Source organism: Dipodomys merriami, unplaced genomic scaffold (genome assembly GCF_024711535.1).
Source record: "Dipodomys merriami isolate MVZ:Mamm:240054 unplaced genomic scaffold, mDipMer1.0.p SCAF_7, whole genome shotgun sequence".
NCBI classification, from domain to species: Eukaryota; Metazoa; Chordata; class Mammalia; order Rodentia; family Heteromyidae; genus Dipodomys; species Dipodomys merriami.
In genome coordinates, this window is record NW_027206290.1 from 66,285,198 (window position 1) to 66,309,515 (window position 24,318).

At 50.4% G+C, this 24,318-nt stretch overlaps 1 protein-coding gene across 1 annotated transcript; it reads left to right on the forward strand.

Annotated features, from left to right (window-relative positions):
* The first annotated feature begins 1,678 nt into the window (after positions 1–1,678).
* Positions 1,679–22,676, forward strand: Adra1d (adrenoceptor alpha 1D). Its single transcript, XM_070006835.1, has 2 exons — positions 1,679–3,128; positions 21,275–22,676. The coding sequence occupies exons 1-2, from the start codon at positions 2,003–2,005 to the stop codon at positions 21,874–21,876; spliced, it is 1,728 nt and encodes a 575-aa protein (XP_069862936.1). The 5' UTR covers positions 1,679–2,002; the 3' UTR covers positions 21,877–22,676.
* Positions 22,677–24,318: the final 1,642 nt, after the last annotated feature.

The following is a 24,318-nucleotide window of genomic DNA, read 5'->3' on the forward strand; positions in this document are numbered from 1 at the left end:
TATGGAAGATATAGTGGGGAAGTTGTAGCCATTGAAAAGCTGTTTCTAAGGTATCATTTTAACAGCCATGGTTTCTTGAAAGAGAAAGGTTCAACACTGCTTAACATTTTCTCCTTTTATTTCCCCCAAAGCAGCTTCTCATTTAGGACCCACAAACATCCTGCTCCTGGGGCCATCCACAGCCAGTAGACACAGAAGCCAGGGTTACAAACAGCTCTCTGCCATGACTCATCCTGCACCTAAGCAGTGACACTGTGCTCCCTGCAGTCCCTCTTTCCTCCATCACTCGGTCACTCGGATGTCCAGCATAGTGGCTGCAATAGTATTTTGGGGGTGGGGGTTCGGTCGTGGAGCCTGAATTCTGGGCCTAGGCACTGTCCCTCAGCTCTTCAGCTCAAGGCTAGTGCTCTACCACTTGAGCCACAGCGCCACTTCCGGCTTTTTTCTTTTTGCTTATGTGGTGCTGAGGAATCGAACCCAGGGCCTCATGTATGCAAGGCAAGCACTCTACCACTGAGCCACCTTCCCAGCCCCTGCAATAGTATTTTTTTATGTTGGCTAAGTACATGGTCTACTGCCTCTGCTTACTAGTCCTGCTGTGTGTGGGAGATGTCTCTTCTGGATTCCTCCTCCTGTGTGTGTCCTTGTCCCCTCTGCCCTCTGTCCTCCCTGCCCTGCCAAGCCCCGCTCAGCTAAGAAATACAGGAGACACTGCCCTTAAAACAGGTTAATTCGCCTAAGCCCCAAACTATGAGATAGGCACTACTCTTACTCCTCATTTCAGAAACCCAACAGCCAATAAGGGTGGAGCCTGGGTATTTGGAGCCAGACTTCTTTCTCTCCTCCCTTCCTGCCAAGTGACCTTTCCCACCCTCCAGCACTTAAGCCCTCCCTCCCCAGAATCAGACTGAGTATTTAGAGTAGCAATAAGATGATTTATTCTGACATCTGATATGGAGTAGAGTAACAGTGCAAAAGCTGGTATTTTGTAGATCGTTGTGTTGTGGACAGAGTTCTAGGGCTGGATCCACCACACAGCCTGGTTTCTGAGCTTGGACTCCGCTTCAGACCAGGAATAGGCTTCAGATCCCTTCATGGGGCTCCCTCCACCCCATCTCACTGGGTGGAGGAGATAGAGACCCTGCCCGGGGCCAGTGACCTGAGAGAATGGAGATGTGTCAAACCCACTCAGGCAATCTCCTGGAGGCGAACGGCTGCTGCTCTGCATCCTCCAGACCGCAGTCCACAGCTCTCCATCTCAGGCGCCTGCTGCTCTCTGGCGGTGAGAGCCGGAAGCCCTGGGATCCTGGAATCGCACCTTCTAAACTCTGCGCACCCAAGGGCAACCCAGAGAGGGACCTGAGGGCCGGAGAGGGGGCGGGAGGAAGAGGGATGCAGCTGAGGGCAGAGGGGAGGAGACCAGGAGAGGAGCCGGAGGGAGCACGAAGGAGACAGCAGGGGGCACAGGGTGAGCGTTGGCCATCCGCAACCAGGAGGTAAAAAGGTGGCCGAAGTGGGGTCGGTGCGCGCGCGCGCTCCCGTCCCTGCCACACACCCGCTCGCCTTGGGTTCAAGCGTCCCTTCTCCCGGGGATTGTGGCACCCCCTTTCCTGGGAGCCCGCCGCCCCCTCCTCCCTCCCCGCGCTGCCCCTCCTCCGTCCCGCCCCCCGCGCAGAGTTGAGAGCGCCGCAGTGGCCGCCGCCTGCACCGCCAGGTCCCGGAGCCGCCGCTTTGCCGGCTCGCCTGGCCACCCAGCTCAGAAAGCCGTGTGCAACCGCCGGCCCCGGCTCTTCGGTTCCCCGCTCCCCCGGAGGCTGGCGTTTGGGGGCTACCCGACACACACACCCCGAGCGTTGCAAGTCCGCTATCTCCGCGTCACAGGAACTTGGGCAGGACCCCCTCCAGGGGACCCCGAGCCCTGCGGCTATGCCCGCTGGCCCGTTCCTTGCCAGTCGGTCCTCCAGCATCCCAGCCCGACCCCCGACGGCTACGACGTGTTGAGATGACTTTCCGCGACCTCCTGAGCGTCACTTTCGAGGGACCCCGCCCGGACAGCGGCGCCGCGGGCGGCAGCGCGGGAGGCAGCGCGGGCGGCGCAGGCGGCGCGGGCGGCTCGGAGGGCCCGGCGGTGGGCGGCGTGCCGGGGACCACGGGAGGCGGCAGCAGCAGCAGCGTGGTGGGTTCGGGCAGCGGTGAGGACAACCAGAGCTCGGCTGCGGAGCCCGGGGGCGCGGGCCCAGGGGGCGAAGTGAATGGCACGGCGGCCGTCGGGGGGCTGGTGGTGAGTGCGCAGGGCGTGGGTGTGGGCGTGTTTCTGGCAGCTTTCATCCTCACGGCGGTGGCGGGCAACCTGCTCGTCATCCTGTCGGTGGCCTGCAACCGCCATCTGCAGACGGTCACCAACTATTTCATCGTGAACCTGGCGGTGGCCGATCTCCTGCTGAGCGCCACCGTGCTGCCCTTCTCGGCCACCATGGAGGTGCTGGGCTTCTGGGCCTTTGGCAGGGCTTTCTGCGACGTGTGGGCCGCGGTGGATGTGCTGTGCTGCACAGCCTCCATCCTCAGCCTCTGCACCATCTCCGTGGACCGCTACGTGGGCGTGCGCCACTCGCTCAAGTACCCGGCCATCATGACCGAGCGCAAGGCGGCCGCCATCCTGGCGCTGCTCTGGGTGGTGGCCCTGGTGGTGTCGGTGGGGCCGCTGCTGGGCTGGAAGGAGCCAGTGCCCCCCGACGAGCGCTTCTGTGGCATCACGGAGGAGGCTGGCTACGCTGTCTTCTCCTCCGTGTGCTCCTTCTACTTGCCCATGGCCGTCATCGTGGTCATGTACTGCCGCGTGTACGTGGTGGCGCGCAGCACCACGCGCAGCCTCGAGGCGGGGGTCAAGCGCGAGCGGGGCAAGGCCTCCGAGGTGGTGCTGCGCATCCACTGTCGTGGCGCCGCAGCCACGGGCACCTCCTCCGATGCGGTACCTGGGACTCGGAGCACCAAGGGCCACACCTTCCGCAGCTCGCTCTCCGTGCGCCTGCTCAAGTTCTCCCGCGAGAAGAAGGCGGCCAAGACGCTGGCTATCGTCGTGGGTGTCTTCGTGCTCTGCTGGTTCCCCTTCTTCTTCGTCCTGCCCCTGGGTGAGTGACCACACACACACACACACACACACACACACACACACACACACACACACCCTGGACCATCCTCAGGAAGGGAAGCTTATGGCTATGCCTTTCAAGCAGACTTAGATTGGCCTCCACCTGACCATGCAAGGTGAATGTAGCAATCTTACTTTGCAGAAGGAAAATGAAAGGCCCATGGGGACTTACAAGTTTTGTTTGTTACAGGGTTCCAACTTTTCAGTCTTCTGTTATAAACCCTGGCTTTTGTGCCCACACCCTGACTAAATTCTGTGGAAATCTGGGCAAATATCTGCATACAGTGTGTGGTCAGCAGTGTATGTGACCCCTACTTATACCACCCCCAGAAGCAGGTGCACAGAGTGCGTGGGCCCACACATAGTCATTCATTCGTGGGCAGCAACCCCTGGCTAGTCAATTGGTACCTCGGCTAGAACACAAGACCGCTGCTTTTTCCAGTGTTCTGCCAGCTGGCCCTAGCTGGTGATCACACTTCTGAAATCTCCTCTTGAAGGGGCTGGAGGAAAGGTGGGGGTGAGAAGGAAAAGCAAATTATCAAATGAGTGGTTGACATTGTTAATCATCTATACATCTACTGTATCCTCTAGCTCTGCGTGGGAACTTTCCTATTTCTGGCACAAGTTACCCTACAGTCTTGGGAGGTAGGCCGCTGTTCTCAAGGGCTTCCTCCCACCTCTTGTGGCCTCTCTTGGAAGCCCTGGAGCGAGGCCTGGGGCTGGGCCAGCATAGGGGGTGAAGGGGACTTTGTCTCTGGGGATATTTGCCCTAAGTCACTTTGCCCTTGGATGCAACTCAGAAGGCCAGTGTAGGGCCTCCCCTGCCTCCCCCCACCCCACCTCCACCTGGCTCCTTGGACCTCGTGAGGCTGAGTCAGGGAAGAGACAATGGCCTCTCTCCTGCTCCCTCTCCATACAGCAGCCACAGTGCCCTTTATACATTATAAATTAGAGGTGTCAATCTCCTACTGCCCTGGGAACAAAATCCAAATTCTACCATGGCCTAAAGACAGGGGCCTTCAAATCTGTTATTATTTAAACCAAAAATGTGTCAGTGTGCATATCTACGCTAGAGCCAGGCAGGTAGCATGCAACCTCAGATACGTGCCCTCCCACCCCAGAAACAGCCCACACTTTCCCTCTCTGCCCTGTCCCTGTTCTCTGTTCCTTGACAAGCCCAGGCCTTTGCACTTTCTCTTCCCTATCTAAATTGCCCTCAATCCCTCCTGGTCAATTTTCCATCCTTTAGATCTCTGGCAAAATGTCCTTTCTTCTTCTTGGAGTTATGAGCCTCCATTGTGTCCTCCCTATTTTCTCCCCTAGATTTTCTTCACTAGATCATTCATTGTAATTACAACTGGGAGTGTCACTTGGATTGGTGTTTGAATCCCCCACTGGCCCTGAAGCTCTATGATTGCAGGGCCTCCTCAACCTCCTTGTTACTAAATCCATAACACTTAGCATAGTGCTGGCATATGAGATGCAATCAAATACCAGAGTGAGGGTCCAGGCTCTGATGACAGCCAGCCTGGGTTCAAATCCTAGTTGTGCTTCTTACTTGCTGTGTAACTTCAGGCAAATACTTTCACCTCTTTGTGCCTATGTTTCTGTGTCCATAAATAGAGGTGATGGTGAAGGTGGCAATACTGTCACACAGGGTTGTTGTGAGATCCAGGGAGTTACTGGATAGAAATAAAATGGTGACACATGAGAGTGCTGTAAACACTGTGCCCAAGCTCAGGCTCGGGAATGAATGAACCCCACTACTTGGTAATCACCCAGCCAATCAATTCCCCAGCCAGCTGTGGAATGGGGCAAGTAATTTTCTGAAAACAACATACTTAGAAGAAGAGACAAAAAGCAATGAGAAAGTAGGAGGAAGTGGTATGTGTCCCTCCCCCCCCTTTAGATACCCACCTTTTCACCAGGATTTCACTCTCTTAGCTTTCCCCCACCCTCTTGCACTAGCCTTCCACACCTGTGCTCTGTTTGTAGGACCTCATTGACCCCCTATGCCCTGGCGCATATAAACTCCCACAGGGAATGCTCAGTCTGTCTATAAAATGCCATCTCCCTTTTTATTTTTTTTCTTTTAACTTCTTTTAAAATTCTTACTTACAGACTAATGGGGAAAAAGTAATATAACAAGCACTCGTGAACTCATAATTGCTCGTATTGAACAGATGTTAACGTTCTGCCATATTTGCCTTAGATCCCTTCCTCTTGTTCCTTTCAAGGAACTAGAGCACAGCTGCTCCTCAGTGCCCTCCTCCCTCCTTCCTCTTTCTCCCCCTGCCTCCCCAGCAGTAAATCTGGCATTTATCACCTCCCCAGATTCGATTCCACTCTCACCACAAACATCTGTATTCGTATCAAAGTAAAGCATTGCTTCACATAATGCTTATAGCAACAGCACTTGCCATACATATCGCTGTTCATTTTGCCTTTTCCATCCAACATGATGTCCTTGAAATATATCCAGTGTTGGGCCATTTAGCCATCTTATATCTTGAGAGAGTCCCATGGTGGCTTGAATGTTTTCTTTTTTCTTTTCTTTTCTGTTACAACCAACATTGCAAAAGGCTACTACTGTTTTGGGAGGTCCAGGTCACTTGTCTCCATCTTCCAGAACAACATCCCTGAATGTCCATAACCTTTGCCCCTTGCTGGCATGCCCTGCTGTTTCTCAGTCCTAACATCTCTGCTATTCCTTACACTTGCCATAGGGGCCCTTAAAGACACTGAATATCTTGCACCAGGCAGGAATTCCAGTGATGTAGGCATATGTAAAGTTATCAAACCAGACATTCAAGATGAATGCACCAGAGTTCAGGGATGCTGGTAGAGCAGAGCTGAGTGAACTTAGCAATAATGAACGAACAGGACAGAGGCCAAGCAGGGAAACAGAATATTCCAATCTTCCCCATGAGTCTTGGAGGGCAATCAGGAGACCAGAGGCTGCTTTGAGAACAGGAATGGCCTAGAAGGTGTGGAGGAGGGAAAGTGGGCAGGAGGTCCTGGCAGCCCCACCCCCATCCCCAAACCTGGGAAGCCAGGAAGATGCCTTTGAAGGAACCAGGAATATTCTGTGCAACAATCCTTCGTGGGGAGTGTTGGCATATCTTGGCCCAGTGATGCCAGGTATATGGTAGGGAATGGAGACCTCTGTGAGGAACTTGGATACAGAGGTTAAGCATGGAATAGATTTGCCAGGCCCTGGTGGCTCACACCTGTAATCCTACCTACTCATGAAGCTGAGACCTGAGGAGAGCCAGCCTAAGCAGGAAAATCCGTGAGATTCTCATCTCCAATTAACCACCAGGAAACTAGAAGTGGAGCTGGGGCTCAATGTGGTAGAGCACTACTAGCCTTGAGCACAAAAGCTCAAGGACAGCACTCAGGCCCTGAGTTCAAGCCCTACCACTGACAAAGAAAAAAAAGAATGGGAGAGCTTTATAGGAGCATTGGGTACAGTCTCCCCAGAAACAGAGTAGAGGGAGAAGAGCAGAGAGGGCTAGGGTGGAGCCTTCAGAGCACTTGTTTGGAAAGACTGAGAGGAAGTAGAGAAGGAGGCAGTGGGGGAAGAGGGTGTCACGTGCACAGGTGGCCCCCTCCCCTCCTAGCTGCAGGTGACCACATCAGACAGCAAATACCAGAGATGGAGGCTCTGGGAAGGGGCAGTGCATAGCTCACCACACTGCAGACCATGAAATGAAGGCACCCAGCAGAACCAGCACCTGGGGGGCTGCCAAGCTGACCACCATGCCCTCACTCTCCCCTCCACATGCAAAGCCAAGTGGAAGCAATAGCATTGCACAGACTGTGGATGATGAGCAGCAGGGATAGCAGGAGTCCTAAGGAAAGAAAGGCCTTAAGACTAGAGCTATATTGCCATGGTAGACAATGGACTGTGCCTATAAAACCCTGAAAGGCTGGCCAGGTCAGAGAGTCTGTGATCCCTGCATTTAGGAGGCTGTGGCAAAAGGACTGTGAATTAAAGTCAACCTAGATTACATAGTTTTAAAAAAAAACTGGAAATGCTATTGGACAACACAACCAATGGATGTCCTGTGATGGAAAGGGTCCCTGGGGACACAGGCGTCAAGTACTTAAAGCCTAAAGAGGGGCCAAAGGGACTGAGACCATTCCCTACATTTCTGGATGCCTGATTTTCCCCAAGGGGAGCAACTAGAGGACATGTGTTCCCAGAGGCAGACAGCCGGTCACTAATGGGAACTTAGATGTCACTTGTGTGACACAATGATTCTAGGGAGCAAATGGTGGGGGCTGTTGATGCCAGAGCTACTTGTGGACACCTGAATCAGCCTTTGCCCTGAGAGTTCCCCCACCCCTGCAGCCCAGTCTTCCCTGCTAATACTCAGCTGAGCCTCTACTCCATGCACAGTGACCACACAGCCCTGTTTGCCCAGGACAGTCCCACTTTGAGCCTGGTGACCAATGTGACTATGAGTAAGTGCTCCCCTTTCATTGCCAAAGGCGTTCCAGTAGAGTATAGAGACACCAATCTGTGGAGGAGGGGTTCTTGGCAGGCCTGCTTAGGACAGACACGTGCCCCTGGCTTCAGCAAGCTGGCAGGGGGCTGGGTGCCATGGAAAATCACAGGAAGCTGTATAAATGATCCCTGCTTACCGGAAGCCTAGAACCTGATGTCTGCAGCAGCCCAAATCTGCAGTGGGTATGGGAGAGAGAGAGACAGCAATCAGAGCTGCTACTGGGACACCCTGAAAGATACCCCCTATACACACACACAGGATAGGGCACGGCCCGTGTGGGGCTGCAGCAGTGGGAGGGATGGGCAGGCTGGAAGTATGCTCAATGAATGCTGCTGCTCCTGGGACACTTGGTGCCTGAGTCCACTCACCTCCAGAGATCTGGGCCAGCTGCCAGGTACAGACAACCAGGTCACTTTCCCTGCATGCCAGAGAGAAACAGAAGGGACAGGGAACCCCTGCTCCTGCTGAGCACCCGTCTGCAGCAAGGCATCCTTTCTCTGCAGGACCTTCCAGAGGCCACATTTCACCTTGGTGTCCTCATGGCAGCAGCATCTTGCTATGTATGGCTTTAAACTGCATGGCAAGTGCCCAGTCAGGCCTAGGGGTGACCTCTGAGACCAAACACACACACACACACACACACACACACACACACACACACACACACACATACACACACTCTGAGACCAAACACACACACACACACACACACACACACACACACACACACACACACACACACACCATACAACAGCCCTACCCTTTGCCATGCCTGATAACCACAGTAACTATTGGCATGTTCCCCAGGCTCTTCTTTCACTGGGCAGATCACTAAACATCCCTGGCCTCTGCAACCTTGTTTTATTTTTCGGTACTAGGAATGAAACCCAGGGCCTTATTGGGCTAGACCAGTGCTCTACCACCAAGGTACAAGCACACCTCCCATCACTGGCCTTTGAATGCCATTACCCAAGGTAGCCCCAAAGACTCAGAACCAGGGTCCCTTCTTAATGCACCTCAAGGTATTCAAGCTGTCCTAGAAGTCTCTGGACAATCCATTTGATGTGCTTGCTGTGACTCTGTTATGGCTATGAATGAGCCATATTTGCCACCCCTCTCCCCCCATCTCTATTTCTATCTCTCATTATCAGTCTGCCTCTGTGATACAGCACATCATCATGACCACCCAGATAGTTCAGTGTCTACATGCCCCCCACAAACAGTGTACATACATCCCCCACCTGCACTGCCCTTGTCGATATTTACTACATATCACAAACTGTGAGAACAAGGAGCACTTTCTATGTAAGCACAGAAGATTAGCCATGTTGTTGGGGTGCCCTGGTTTGAGAGAGCTGTAATGTGCAGTCTACAGAAAGATGAGTCAAGAAATGAGGCCAGAGTCATTCACAGGAGGATGGGGGGGGACAAGAAAATTGTATATTCATGGGCTGGACTATTGCATGGCAAGGAAAAATAACAAACCACCAATGCACAGCATGTGCATGAATTTCGCAGATATTCTACTGGGAAGAATAAGCCAGATTGGAAAATTTTAATGTATGTACCATGTAGTTCTTTGTACACAAAGTTCAAAAATAGACAAAAACAGAAAAAAGACAATAAAAATCAGGATAGCGGGTTCTGGTGGGTGGGGTACCAACTGGAAGTGGGTGCTAGAACCTTCTGTGGAGCTGAGGGTGTTCCATATCTTGCTCTGGGCAGAAATTACATTGATGTGTGCAAATGTAAAGTCCTCAAGCTGTGCACTTCAGATAAACATGACTGGATTTGCTTTACTTAGAGCAACAGAAGAGGCAGGAGGGAGGCTGGGAGATGTGCTGAGAACCTGGTGTCTAGAATGGAAGTGATGCATTGTTGATGAGGTAAGAAGGGTGACTGAGGCAGATGTGTTTTAGTTGTCCCAGTGCCAGAGGGACTTAACTGCACAGAGATACTCAGATTCTGCTAGAGTCTGCAGAAGCAGATGTGGGCATGCTCTCTGGCAGTTCTCAAGAATGGCATGATTGTCTTCTGGTCCAAAAGCCTGCAGACAAGCTGGCATTAAGTCTCTTGCCTGTATTGCACACAGCACATCATAGGTGCTCACTGCAGAGAAAGGCAGTGAGGAAACACAGCCTCTTTACATCCTGCCATTTCAACAACCCATGTGAGCAAGAAACAGCCCTTTATTTTACCTCTCATTTCTTTTTATCATAGTACTATAGTATTTTATCAATTATTTACCCACACTTAATGTGAGACCTACCAGCTTTGCAAAATTTTAAAGGTGTGTATGCTGTTGTTAACTATGGGGACAACGTCGTACAGCATATCTCTAGAACTTAATTATATTACTGACCTGCACAATAGTTTCCCATGGAGGAACTAAGCGGCCACTATTCTATTCTGTTTCCACAATTTTGTCCATTTTGGATATTTTGCATAAGTGGAGTCATGCAGTATTTGGGTTGTGAAATGGCTGGTTTTATTCCATGTTACATCCTTCTGTTTTCCCTACTAGTGCTGGGTTGGAGGGTGACCCTCTGTTTAGGTGACCCCAGAACAATTATTTAAATATAACATCTAACTTCTATCAAATGACTATTATGAATAACCATGGGGCCATGGTTCTTTGTGGGAGGGTGACAACTTTTTCATCATGAAGCATTTCAAACACATGCATAGAGAGACTAGCATAATGAGCTCCCATGGACCTATGGCTGGCCCATCTTCAACAAAAGGCTCACTTTCATTCATCCCAACCTTCACTCCTGTTCCCACCACTGGAGATTACTTGAGGAAAATTCCAGATACTCTATTACTTCGTCAGCAAAAATTTTAGTATGCATTCTAAAAGATCTGAATTTTTTAAAGCTGCAGTCCACAGTAACACATTAAAATAATTGAATAATATCATCAAACATTGACTTAGTATTGAAAGGTAGCCAAATGCTTTATAAATTTTTAGTTAGCTTGACTCAGGATTCAAAAGCAGATGCATACATTACATGCAATCCATTTACCTACTAGAGTTTCTTTCATTGATAAATACTCCTTTATTTAAAAAAAAAAAAAAAAGATTACTTATCTCCAGGAGTATCCCACAGTCTAGAGTTTTCATCCCCACAGCGCCATTTAACACAGCCTTCTGTTAGAGCCTGTACTTCATCTAACTTTGATAAAAACCCAGGACAGGTGTTTGAATAAGCATTCTCTATTGTGAAGTGACTTTTCAGCCTTTCACCTGCTTACTTTACTACTTTTTTTTGTCGGTAGCGAGTAGGTGGTGCTTGAACTCAAGGCTTGGGTGCTGTCACTGAGCAATTTTGCTCAAGGTAGTGCTCTGCCATTTTGAGCCACAGCCCTACTTCCAGTTTTCTGGTGGTAAATTGCAGACAAGAGTCTCATGGATGTTCCTGCCCAGGCTGGCTTTGAACCGTGATCCTCAGCCTCCTGAGTAGCTAAGATTATAGGCATGATCCTGCACGTGGCTTTAGGAACTTACTGACCATAGCCTAGACATATAATTGGAGCTTGAAGTGATGATTTTCTAATCCTGCCCTTCCTCTTCCTCCTCTTCCTCCTCCTCATCCTCTTCCTCCTCCTCCTCCTTCTCCTCTTCCTCCTCCTCCTGATTTTCATTAGAATTCTGAAATGAACTCACCACTATTTGGTTGGAATCATGTCTACTCGAAAGGCAGAAGAAATGGCTCAGTGTTCATCCAGAACAGAAATCACTTCTCTAGTATCTTTTCTGAGGCTGACCAGTGAAGTTGTTTTAATACCATGATACTATCATGAGTTTGAGACATGTTCGCTATTCTAACACCTTACTGACATCACCATTTTTGGCTTGCCACTGGGCAGTCTTTCAAGTTGGCTCTGGGACCTCTGGCATAATCCAGAGAATCTTGAGCATTTCCTTGCTTTCTGGTGTGATGGGACATCTCAGGTTCCACTTGTAGCCTTTTTTCTGCCCTGGATCTGAAATTAGCCATTTCACTAAAATGTTCTGGTCTGGTCTGGTCTAAAATGCTCTGGAAAATGGCAAGTAAGTAAACACACTCTGAACTCTCAGTTGGCTGTTAATATTGAGTTGGTCACTGCTCCAATGGGAAAGCTAGGAAATCGATTTTTTTTTGTAAAAGAAAAATACACCCATGATGGGAGTGGACTTTTGTCCTTGGTCACAGATTCCTCCTTCCCCTGTCATCTGCCAACCCTACTGAGATGTTTGTCCCAGGCAGTGACTCTTTGATCACTCTGCCTCATTCATTAAGGATCTGAGTATTTGGAGTCACATGATTTATCTCCCACTTTCATCCCTGGCCTGGTGATCAGTGAAGCTGATGCATGCAGATACCTTGACCTCCAAACTGCATGGCTCTCCTCTTCCTCCTCCTTCTCCTCCTCCCAGGACCATGCCAGAGCTCACATACCTACCTTGGTTTTCCTTCCCCCAGGACCTCAATGCAGCTCTGCACCTGTGTCCATCTTCTGTCATTCCTCAGCTGCCATTATACTGGCTCATTGATCCAAGCCTTCACCTTGTTGTGGCTGATCACCCACACCTCCCTTCCAAGGTCAGCTAGTCCTATGACCCATTACTTCAGCCTCTATCAGCCTAGCCATATTCTCTCTCTCTCTCTCTCTCTCTCTCTCTCTCTCTCTCTCTCTCTCTCTCTCTCTCTCTCTCTCTCTCTCTCTCTCTCTCTCTCTCTCTCTCTCTCTCTCTCTTCCTGCTTCTGTGAGCCCTAAACTCTGAATTGAGCCATTCCTTCATAAGGGTTCCCAGGGGTATGCTGTGTTTAACAGTCAACTCCAGAATGGAGCTGGTTTGCAGTAACTGCCCATTTCCACGCGGTGTAAACACTGCTACCATGCTCAGCTTCAGGCTATCACGAAAGCATCTACCAGCTTGAAAACTGAATGATCAACTTCCACGAGCCAATGTACACCTGAGTCTAGCTAAGCATTTACTAAAGAAGAATCACACTTTCCGTCAGTCCTCTGCCTAGGGGCACCCTCAGGGTCTCCCCTAGAAGTCCTAGTGATTCCCTATCAGTTCTGACTTTCTCAGAGCTCTTTCTTTTCAAGGGGTTCTCCCTGCCCCTCCCTCCTCCCGCCCACTGTCTACCTCTCCTTTGCCCATATGCACAGCAAATAGACGTGTTTAGAACTTCTGTTTGTTTTTTCTTTTTCTTGGACAGAGTATATGTAAAGATGATTCTCCCCTCAACCTCGTGTCCTCTTTGCCCTCACCCTCTCCTTACCTTCTCATTCTTATCCTTCTCCCCTTTCACCTACAGTAGACCCTGGGTACCCAGGCATATATAGTTCTCTACTCCTTGAGCCTGTCACTCACCCTGTCTTCCCCGTGTGGGCAGATGACATCTCTGTGCATCCTCTGAGCTCCAGGCCAGAAGCCTGAACATCAGCCACGTTCCTGCTTCCTCACACAAGCCAGTCACGCCCACCTTCTGACCATCTCTTCAGGCTGTTTCATCCTGCCATACCCATTGTCCCACCTTACCCATTCATCAGTGAGCATGTACTGTGTGCCTAGCACTGTTCATTCATCTAACAGAAATTTAGCCTCCTAAAAGTCCTGTGAGGTAGCTGCAATCAAACCCACTACACAAATGAGAAAACTGATACAGGAAAGTGAATAACACAATTCCTCCCCTCCCCTTTTTCCCTACCCCTAATCCTCACCCCCTCCCCTCCCATCTCACAAGTGTCAAAAATTAGAACTCAAACACTTTGGTCCCAGAGTCCTGGTGACTTCTTGCCTGAGTGAGTCAGGACTAGACTGAGGCTAGGGTTAAGGGTCAATCAGCAGCCATGTTTTTCATTTTAAATCTCATACTAGGACTCAGCCCCTGCACACATTCTCAGGCTAGGGACCTTACTCTCTCCTGCCCTGATCTTATTCTTTTTCTGAGCACTGTCGCAGGACATGACAACTTCCTGCATGGCCTGATACTCTTACGATCCCAGTAAACCCCCAGAGACACTCAGTCTGTGTCATAAAAGTCCCATCTCCAGCCTACATGAGCACTGCTCTACTGTTAGTCCTATGGGTGAGATGAAGATTTGCCTTTCCTCTTGGTGGAAAGGAGGGACACAGGAGAACAAGGACCTGGCAGTGTCCAGGAAACTCAATGCTGGCCCAAACGCAGTGGCCATTGCCCAAGGCCTTCTCTCTCTGGGAAAGAAGTGCTACTCTATGTCAGTGTGACTGAAGGCTAAGCAGCACCTTCCTCGATTGGGGTCCTGCTTGGCCAAACAGGAGGGACATGAGGCAGAACTGCAGTCCTGGCCACTGTGTTGTAAAACCACAGATTAAGACCAGGAAAGATCAATGAAGATATGACAACAAAGGGAATGAAGGAATTAAAGAGAGATGGGAGAGCTGGAGGCGTGGCTCCAGCATCTGTATCTTCAAGTACAAAGCCCTTACTGCAAATCCCAAACAAGTTGAGAGGAAAAGGTGTACCAGCCCTTCAGGACTTGAGCTTATGGTCTCTCTCCCCAACTTGCCTATAGGCAGCCTCTGAGTTCCAGGAGCTGCCCCTCCCTACACACTCCTCCAGCTGCATGAGGATGTCCAAGGCCAGGCCACGAGTCCTCTGCCAGCCCTAGGGAGCTTAAGAATCGTGAGGACACACTTCTGGCTGATTATTGATCCATCTCAAGCAAGAGGACACAGTCCGGCACCCCTTGCCATAGAAAACTAGCAGTGCAAGGAATCCAAGAGATTAGGCTTTCTCCCTCCGACTCCATAGTGCCCTCCATGCCCCTCTCTAGCCACGTGAGATCCGTAAAGTGTCCTTAACTCTTCTCCCCTCCCCTTCTCATTCACAGCCACCTTGACATCTTAGCTATCCTTCCAATTTGTCAAGTACCTCAGGAACCCTTGCTGATGCCTGTGCTCCTATCTGGAATGTTTTATCTTCCAGGGAGCAATGGCCAACTCCTTACAGGGGACTCAGTCTCAGTTCAAGTGTGCTTTCTTTGAGAGGGTCATCTGACACTTTCTAATATCACAGTGAAGTCTCCAAGGGGGCTGAGAACCAGCTTCTCTTGGGAAGGGGTTTCGAGCTCCAGGGTCAGAGCCCCTAAGTGAACAGCTAGAGAACTAGAGGATGGTGCGGGGGGTGGGGGTGAGTGGGGGGGAGTCTAGGAATGGAATTCTTTCTCTCCTAACCCCATTGCTGGGAATATCCCTGAGTATTGGAAGAATAAAGTCTTTATCCTTATCTTTCAACCAGACGGGGTGGCAAACTGGGGAGAGAAGTCATTCGTGAGGGGCAGAGAGGGAGGGCTGGGGTGAGCCTGTTTATTTCATGGTCGCCTACAAGTTATGTGTAAGGCTGGCTGTGAATTCTGATGGTCTGCCAAGAACAAGTTCCCTTTTGGTGATGCCAAAAGAGGTCGTTAATCACAGTTTGCCCTCAGCTTCAGAGGGCCTTTGCGGGGCCAGTCAGAGTAGGGCATGGAGAAGGCAGTAGGGTGAGGGCCTCTGTGGCCTCCGCCCTCTTCATGGCACAGGAGATGGGATAAATCACCCAGTAGGAGAAAGGGCAGGACAAGGCTGGAAGAGCTGGAGCCCTGGCTCCAGCTGTGATCAGAGCCCCTAAATATGCTCAGGGAGAGGTTGAATGGCTTCCCCTTTGCAATCTGACTAGATGCACATCCAGAGACATGCAGGTGTGGAAGGGTAGAGAAGAGGAGGACTGGGAGGCTGACAAGGAGGAACGTATGTCAGCCTATCAGAGAAGGAGGCAGAAAGCAGAAGGGCTCCAATGTGCTGTCAGAAAGTCAAAATGCAGATGAGGAAGAACGGAGGGTGGGAAGTTGCAGTGGACTGTGGACAATGTGTTTTAAGTGAAGAACTGAAATGCTCAGGCTTATTTGCAAAGAAGCCCCCAGGTGTGGTATGGAAAACAGGCCAATGTGGGCTGCTAGATAGACACTGCAGGTTGACAAAGATGGTAACTTAAGCCAAGGTAGTAACAAAGAGGTGTGGTTATTAGAGGAGCTCAGGGGTCAACAGGACTTGGTGATGGTTGAAGATCAGGGTATGATAAAAAGAGCAGAGGCCATGAGTGTGTCAAGCATCCACCATGTACCAAGATAAACAGGAAGCTGACAAGTAGTGCTCTTGGCCCTTAGAAGTGAGTGTGGTGTGTTATAGGTGGGAGTCAATCACATAGGACTCTCCTGGGTCCAGAGGGGATGATGGAAGGAAGACTTCCTGGAGGTGGTGCTCTGGAGCTGTCACATGACCTTCTGGAGGAAGGTCATGCAAGATGACCATGTGCAAAAGCCCAGAAGCAACCCTGAGGAGCCCTGGCTGCCCATCTACCAAGAAAGTGGCCTTAGCCTTGGCCTCCATGTGCTCACTGAGGTTTTACTATTGTTATAGTCCGTTTTTGTTGCTATACAAAATTATGCTAGCTACCCTACAAAGAAAAAGAGGTTGATTTGGCTCTAGTCTGGTGGCTAGCAACTCCAAACCGTATGATGTCCAGGTTTGCAAGGTCCCCTGGCAGCATCACAATATGGAGGTAGTGATTTGTGTAGAAGGACCAAGTGTGGGATGGCCTCAACTGATAACAACTGACTTCTCAGAGGAACAGTTTCAGAAACACAAACCCTGAACCACTCCCACCAGACATCATCACTCTAGCCACAAAGGTAGAAATGGTGACCTAATTACCGTCCACTAGACCCCACCTCTTTAAAAAATCTATAACCCACCTGGGCAGCAGAGACTCGCACCTCTAATCCTAGCTACTCAGGAGGCTGAGATCTGAGGATCACAGTTAAAGACAGCCTGGGAAAGAAAGTCTATGAGACTCTTATCTCCAATTAACCAGAATAAAAGCCAGAAATGGAGCTCTATGGCTCAAGTGGTAGAGCACCATCTTTAAGTGAGAAAATATATAGGCCCAGAGTTCAAGCCCCAGGACTGGCACCAAAAGAAAAAAAGGGGAAAAAAATCATAACCTCAACACGACGAGGATCAAATTTCTAGCGCATGGATCTCTGGGGGAACAAATTATCCAAAACATGGCACCTGTGTCAGAGCTGGCAGCTGTAACTCAGATCAACTCACAGAGGAAAAGCTGATAAGTTTGTTCATTGATGTCCCTAGGGCAAGACAGCTTTACAAGGGTAGTGCTGTGAGCAGTCTTGGGACAGTTCCCCGTTCCTGATATCTGTGGCCTGCCATGGGGAGAGAAACATCCCTTTAGCCCCCAGATAGCCTTACAAAGGTTCTGGACTCCTGAGTGTACTGAAAGGAGGCTTTGGAGGAGCAAGGCAGGGTATAAAAGGAGGTGGAGGTGGAGGCTGGGCAGAGGCAGTATGAGCCTCTGGCATGCCATCTGCAGGGAAAGTCTCTAGGGAGCTGCTGCGTGTGGCATGTGGAGCCCAAGGCACAAACATCTTTTCTGCACACAGTGGGCAGAGAGCAGAGAAGACAAAGTATGGCAGAGGCTGTCAGTGCCCACTCATGTCCCCTGACCTTCAGAGCATGTGGACCCACTTCCACCTAAGTGCCTGCCTGTATCACTTTGCCCAGGAGATTGCTCTTTGTTGGTCCTCTCATGTAGCAAGCAGGAAATGAGAGGGGTGGGGGAAATGAACCCCCAGAGGGAGCAGCAACCTAGTGACTGATGGGAATGGGTTGTAAAAACCCCAACTCCCTCCCCCACATTGCTGGGGTAACTCTGAGGTTCCTATTCTATACAGTCACTCAGCGCCCCTCAACCCTGTTAAATCCCCTGTCTACATCTATAGTTAATTTGATAGTGCATCTCCTACTGTCTCTTTCCCTTTGTCTTTTCCCACCCACTCTAGATGGTTCACTTATTACCTCCCCTCCCAATTAATAAATTGCATTTGAGTCCTTGTCCCAGAGTCCTCTGGGAAAACCCAAAGTAAGACAAATGCTTAACAGGATACAACAGGGGGCAGGGGGAATTTGGAGGCTGGAAAGCTGTGTTTGAATTCCATGTAAGGATTTCCCAGTTCATGGCAGGCTTCTCATGGGGCAGTGGAGCAAAAATTAGAATATTGGGTCTTGTGTTTACAAGGCTGTACTATAAAATGCCATGTTGCCCACCAAGTCTGAAGCAAAACCCTGCTAGCAACAGTGCCCTTTGGCCAGCCTTGCACTCAACCACTGGAAAGCATAGTCTACTGATTTGTCATTCTGTGCTAAATATAAAAGTATCGTAGCCTGAGTCAGAAAGTTATTTTCAGCACTCACCCTGCCTGTGCAGCCATTGAGGGATGCTGATTTGAGGGCTGCCTTCCTGGATTCTGGGGTCCACTGGGGTGACCCCCACATTCCAGAACTGGCCAACTTCTGTCTCAGGGAAATTCAGCCTCTGTATGTTTCTTCAGTCACACGCCCCCACCCCAAACCTACCACATTTCAGCTACTGTTTCTGACCACTCTCTAAATTAGAAAAAAAAAAAGTTCCCTCCCAGGGCTGTGGGAAAAGGAAAAAAGGAAGAGGTGAATAGACACCAAGTTCTGGGTTGTTTCTTGTCCATGTTTAGTGTTTATATGTAGAATCTGAAATGCTTCTTGAATATTAAGCAAGTTCTCCATCCAGCAGGAAACTACATCCCCTAGCTCAACCCTAATATTGATTAGAGCTGGCTAAGAGGTGGGCCTAGAAATTTTTGACTCTTTACAAAATTCCATCCAGAAAAAGTATTTTTTTTTTTTTTTGGTCCGGTTATGGAGCCTGAACTCTGGGCCTGGGCGCTGTCCCTCAGCTCTTCAGCTCAAGGCTAGTGCTCTACCACTTGAGCCACAGCGCCACTTCCGGTTTTTTTCTTTTTTGCTTATGTGGTGCTGAGGAATTGAACCCAGGGCCTCAGGCATGCAAGGCAAGCGCTCTACCACTGAGCCACCTTCCCAGCCCCAGAAAAAGTATTTTTGTCTCTAATTCACAGAAAAGGAAAGAGAGATTTTAGGTGATCAAACAGTTTGCTATGGAAGGCTATGTGGTCAAGACTCCAAAATCTCAGGCTGTGTGGTGTCATGTGACCCTATTCTTCCTCCATCAGGTCTCAGAACCAGGATCTGCTTCTACATGGCGGGAGGTGGCTGCATGCAAGAATCTTCAGGCCAAAGAGAGGGGCCTGGTGCTTCTGCCTGTTCAGTAGACACCCCTATTCATATCTGAAGGGGAACATGGGATAGAGAAGTTTCCATCATTTATCAACAATGACCAGTCCTGGATTTCTTGGTCTCAGAGACAGCTGCAGCCCATGTCCAGGATGGAACTTCTGGACCCCCTTACTGCTGCAAGGACAAGGCAGATGAGACATCTGGATTGTGTCTTTAAACTTGGCTCAGGTGGTAGAGTGCAAGGCTTCAGCAGAAAAGCTAAGCTAGAGCTCAAGGCCCTAAGTTCAAGCTCAATAGCACACAGAAGGAAGGAAGGAAGGAAAGAAGGAAGGAAGGAAGGAAGGAAAGAAGGAAGGAAGGAAGGAAGGAAGGAAGGAAGGAAGGAAGGAAGGAAGGAAGGGAGGGAGGGAGGGAGGGAGGGAGGGGAGGGAGGGGGGGGAGGGAGGGAGGGAGGGAGGGAGGGAGGGAGGGAGGGAGGGAGGGGAAAAAGAAGCTGGGCACCGGTGGCTCACACCTGTAATCCTAGCTACTCGGGAGGCTTAGATCTGAGGATCATGGTTCAAAGCCAGCCCAGGCAGAAAAGCCTGTGAGACTCTTATCTCCAATTAACTACCAGAAACCCAGAAGTGGCTCTGTGGCACTCAAGTGGTAAAGAACTCACCTTGAGCTGAAGAGCTGAGGGATAGCACTCAGGCCCAGAGTTCAAGCACCAGGACAAGAAAGAAAAAAAGGAAAGAAAGAAAGGAAGGAAGGAGAGGGAGGGAGGGTGGGAGAGAGGGAGAAAGAAAGAAAGAAAAAGAAAGAAAGAAAGAAAGAAAGAAAGAAAGAAAGAAAGAAAGAAAGAAAGAAAGAAAGAAAGAAAGAAAGAAAGAAAGAAAGAACAAAAAGAAAGAAAGAAAGAAGGAAGGAAGGAAGGAAGGAGGAAACTAGGAACTCTTTTTTCAGAGACAAGCTTCCTTCTGGTCCTTGATGAGCATGCAGAGGAGAGGTTTAAGGGTCCTCCGGGCACAGCTCTCAAGTCCCTGTGTCACCATCCCACCTGCCTAGTACTCTGCTGCAGAACCATTCCAGAAGTGCTCCCTGACCACTTCCACAGGTGTGTCCCTCTGTCCCTCTGTCCCGCAGCCTGAGAGCCACATGCATTGTGTTTGTCCAGACTTCCTCTAGGCACTGTCCCTCACCTGCTAAAAATATATATGGGTTCTAACTGCCCACCAAAAAAAAAAGCTGAACTTCCCATCATTTAAGGCCCTCCACCATCTGTCCCAAATGAAGTTTTCTGAGTTTATCCTATAGAATATGTCCCTCCCCCACTCCATCCCATACTTTAAATCCTCAGAGATACCTGGAAGCTGTCCCAGCCTCAGCCCCTCTCCTACACACACACACACTACCATGGCCCACCTGCTTTTCAGTAATGTTTACATTGCTATCTAGATAGCATGTGCCATGTTTCATGGCTCCTCAAGAAAGACAGCCCAGTATGGTGGCTGGCATAGGGCCAGCCTTGGTCAACTCTGTGTGTGTGTGTTCGCACACACGTGTGCATGTGCACACGCTACTGGGATTAGAATGCAGATCCTTTAGCTTTCTTGCTCAAGGCTGCTGCTCTACCATGAGGTACAGTCCACTTCAGCTTTTTGGTAGTTAATTAGAGATAAAAGTCTCACAGTCTTTCCTGCTCTGGACTGGCTACAAAACTACAATCCTCAGTTCTCAGCCTCCTGAGTATCTAGGACTACACTGGCGCCTGACTCTTGGTCAACTCTTAATTCTAGGGTTCCTACCCCCATTTTGTGCTAGGAATTGCTAAGGCATTTGGTGATGTCTATGCATTCTTTCCCAAAGAGATGCTATTGCAAGCATAAAACCAGCACACACACGCGCGCACACACACACACACACACACACACACACACACACACACATTCTAAATGAAAAAGTTGTCAAAATATTTTTGCATGAAATATGTGACTTCGTAAGAAATGTGTTTTCACATCAAGGCATTAAACAAGCTCTCCTGGTGCATCCTACTGATTATGAGTTCCAACCGCGGGGAACAAACAAAAAGGATATTTCGAAACAGACCACAGTAACCCAACGTGATAGGAAGGCATGATGGGGAGGAAGCGCTGGTGTTGCACGGGCTTCGATCCACACAAACAGCAATTTGTCGTGCCTTTGTCCTCTGGTTTGTTGCTTATACTCTGTGCAGGAAATAATCGATTTCAGGTAGAGAGGAGTTAACATGAATTCCCACCCCCCCATCCAAGTTCGAGGAGCTGATTTATATCAGGGAGCCCTTCGGGGGAGATTCTCTTGAGAATTCCTAACCCATGACTCAGCCCGAGCTAGTGGGGAGTAGGGAAGCCCCCCCTGCTTTCTGCCCCGACCTCCTCCACCTCTCCTCCAGCACCTAACCGGCCTGGGTCTCTGTTCCATTCCCCACAGGTTCCCTATTCCCGCAGCTGAAGCCATCGGAGGGCGTCTTCAAGGTCATCTTCTGGCTGGGCTACTTCAACAGCTGCGTGAACCCGCTCATCTACCCCTGCTCCAGCCGCGAGTTCAAGCGCGCCTTCCTGCGCCTCCTGCGTTGCCAGTGCCGCCGGCGTCGCCGCCGCCGCCCGCTCTGGCGCGTCTACGGCCACCACTGGCGGGCCTCGACCAGCGGCCCCCACCCCGATGGCATCCCCAGTCCGGGCGCCGCGCTTCCCGGGGCCCCCCAGGCCCTCCCCGCTCCCCCGGCTTCCGGCTCCCCAGGGGCGCACGTAGTTCCAGCTCCCGTTTCCGCCCGTCGAAAAGCTCCCTGCGCCTTCCGCGAGTGGAGGCTGCTCGGGCCCCTGCGGAGACCCACCACCCAGCTGCGCGCCAAGGTCTCCAGCCTGTCGCACAAGATCCGTGCCGGGGGCGCGCAGCGCGCAGAGCCCACGAGCGCCCTGCGCTCCGAGGTGGAGGCCGTGTCCCTCGGCGTTCCCCAAGAGCTGGTCGAGGGCGCCACCTGCCCGGCCTACGATTTGGCCGACTACAGCAACCTCCGGGAGACCGACATTTAAGGACTCCCGAGCCTGACTGGGGAAGGGGGAGAGGAGGTAGGAGGGGGGAAAAACCCATGTGGATTGGGGACTGGGAAACAGACCAAGGTGGCCGCTCAGTGGCGTCGTTGAGCACCGAGGGGGTGGGGCCTGGACTCAGGGTCCGAACCCTGAAAGGGTAGAGGGGCTAGTGGCACCCCTCTTGCTGGACACAGGTGCCCTGAGCTCTTTTCCTAGGAGGGAGCCGCATGACAGTGGGGCCCTTTGCACCCAATCCTGGTTTGAGAAGCTGCCCATTTGTCTCTGGAGTCCAAAGGATGAGGCAGAGACCACGCCTGGCTGTCGCCCCACCCCCTACCCTCCACCCAGGGAAAAAGGCCAGTGAGAATCAGGGCTCCTCAATTGATACAATGCCTCCTCCTTACTGCCAACTCCAGGGACCCAAGGGGCCTGCCACCTTCTCTTGCAAGCTTTTGGTGGCAGATTGGATAACCATCATACAAACCTGTCGTAGTTTGCCCTGGGCCCACCGCCCCTACCCACACTTGTACACCGGTTGGACCCAGCCCCTCCTTCCTTCCCCTCGAGGGCCTTACTGTTTACACTCTGTACATAGTTCATTGTGCCTGTGCCCATCACTTCTTGCTGGGAATCCAAGCTGCCAATTGGGGAGAGCTTTATTTGTCATTTTGAAACGTATTTATTGGTAAGAGTACTTATATTTTGTCCAAACTGTGCCAACTGTCCCTCATTAGCCTATAATACATAAAGATCTTTTTGTTTTTCTAAAGTTCTTACATCCTTAAACACACCACAGGATAGACTGGATCAACATTCACCTTTCAAGTTTTAACTTAACAGTGCCATGAATGGATGGCTTACTGTTTTAAGAGTCTTTCAACACATCCAAAGGACTTGGGAGTTTTGATGGCTTTGTAATGCACATACTGGGAACCATGCAGTAGTCCTAAGCACAGATCCTCCCCTCCCCCTTTATTAGCCTCCCCAGAAACATCTGTAATGCTCTGGTAACTCCAGTGAGAAAAGTGGCCTCCAATGAAGTGGGTGAAATAGTCCATGAAAAGATAAGCCCAAATAGGCAGGATATTGAGATAATTCTAGGAGCCATGTTGGCTAGCTTCGAGTAAAAGCTCCTGTTTCCATGGGTTGTAGGCAGTTTAGTCTTCAGCTAGATTAATACCAACCACACCTGTCCAGCCACCATGGGAGGGATGACTATGATCAGCAGGTCCTTGGACAAAAAGCTCCTAGAAAAACACTCTGAGATATCTGGTGTATTCTGAAACTGGAAGAGCCAGTTGCTGGGGGCAGCATGAACCAATATTATAAGGCAAATGCTTTCCCCCAGTACCAGGGAGGTAAACTGAAAAGTCACAATTACAAGGTTTTAAAAGGCAGCTAAACTGGGTGCAGGTGGCTCATGCTTGTAATCCTAGCTAGTCAGGAGGCTGAGATGTAAGGATCAATGTTCTAAGTCAGCCCAGACAGGAAAGTCCATGGTACTCTTCTCTCCAGTTAACCAGCAAAAATCTAGAAATGGAGCTGTAGCTTCAGTGCTAGCATGCCAGCCTTAAGCATAAAATCTAAGCAAGAATTCTAGACCTAGTTCAAGTCCTAATTACCCCCCCCCCCCCCGCCACAGACACACACACACACATACACACAAACAAGGTAGCAATAGCAGGGTATGGAAGGTGACTCTATAAAAGGAATTTTTTATAGTGTTCCCCAACCCTACAGGCAAAAAAAAACAGTTTATAGAAAGTGCTAGGAATGCTGCATACTCCAAAAAGGGCCCCAGTTTACACCTATTTGCCACACTAAGGCTGGGGGTGGGGCATACTGTCTTCTCACAGGGGTAGAAAGGATCTATCAAATCATTGAACATTGGCCTCCTAGACAGAGGTAAGTCAGATCTATTTCAACAGCAGGCTTGGGTTTGAAGGTCTCTGTGGTGAATGTTGGCTTTCCCATGCCAGAGTATTTGAGTCCAAAGTTCACTGTGAGAACAAGAGAAAGATGGGGGGGGGGTCTTCATCAGGAAGACTTGGGGGTCCGCAGTGCCCAGTAGAAGTGGAAGCAGGAAGTGCTGACAGCTTTGCACCAGGCATTCATATTGATCATCAGTGAAACACTGCAGGTTCAAGCCACAGTCCTATCTCTGGGGCACAGACTGACAACACACAGCTGCCTCCTCAGACCAAACATTGAGCCTACAGGAGATGTGGGGGTTACAGAGCCCCCCCCCCGAGAAACCGTGCTATAGCAGGGGGACCAAGAGACTCTGTTCTCCTAATAAAGCACAGCGGCTAACCTTGCTCTTGGGCTGTGACAGGGGTCGTACAGTGATAAGGATGATTGCAGGGAACAGCAACAGCATTTCCAGAGGAAAGTAAGTGAATTTGGGGAACCCTTGGAAGAGGCAAATTCGCTGTGCCATTT

Coding starts and splice junctions, on each gene's coding strand:
- Adra1d (XM_070006835.1), top strand. CDS start 2,003: ATGACTTTCCGCGACCTCCTGAGCGTCACTTTCGAGGGACCCCGCCCG. Junction 3,129..21,274: donor CTTCTTCGTCCTGCCCCTGG/GTGAGTGACCAC, acceptor CATTCCCCACAG/GTTCCCTATTCCCGCAGCTG.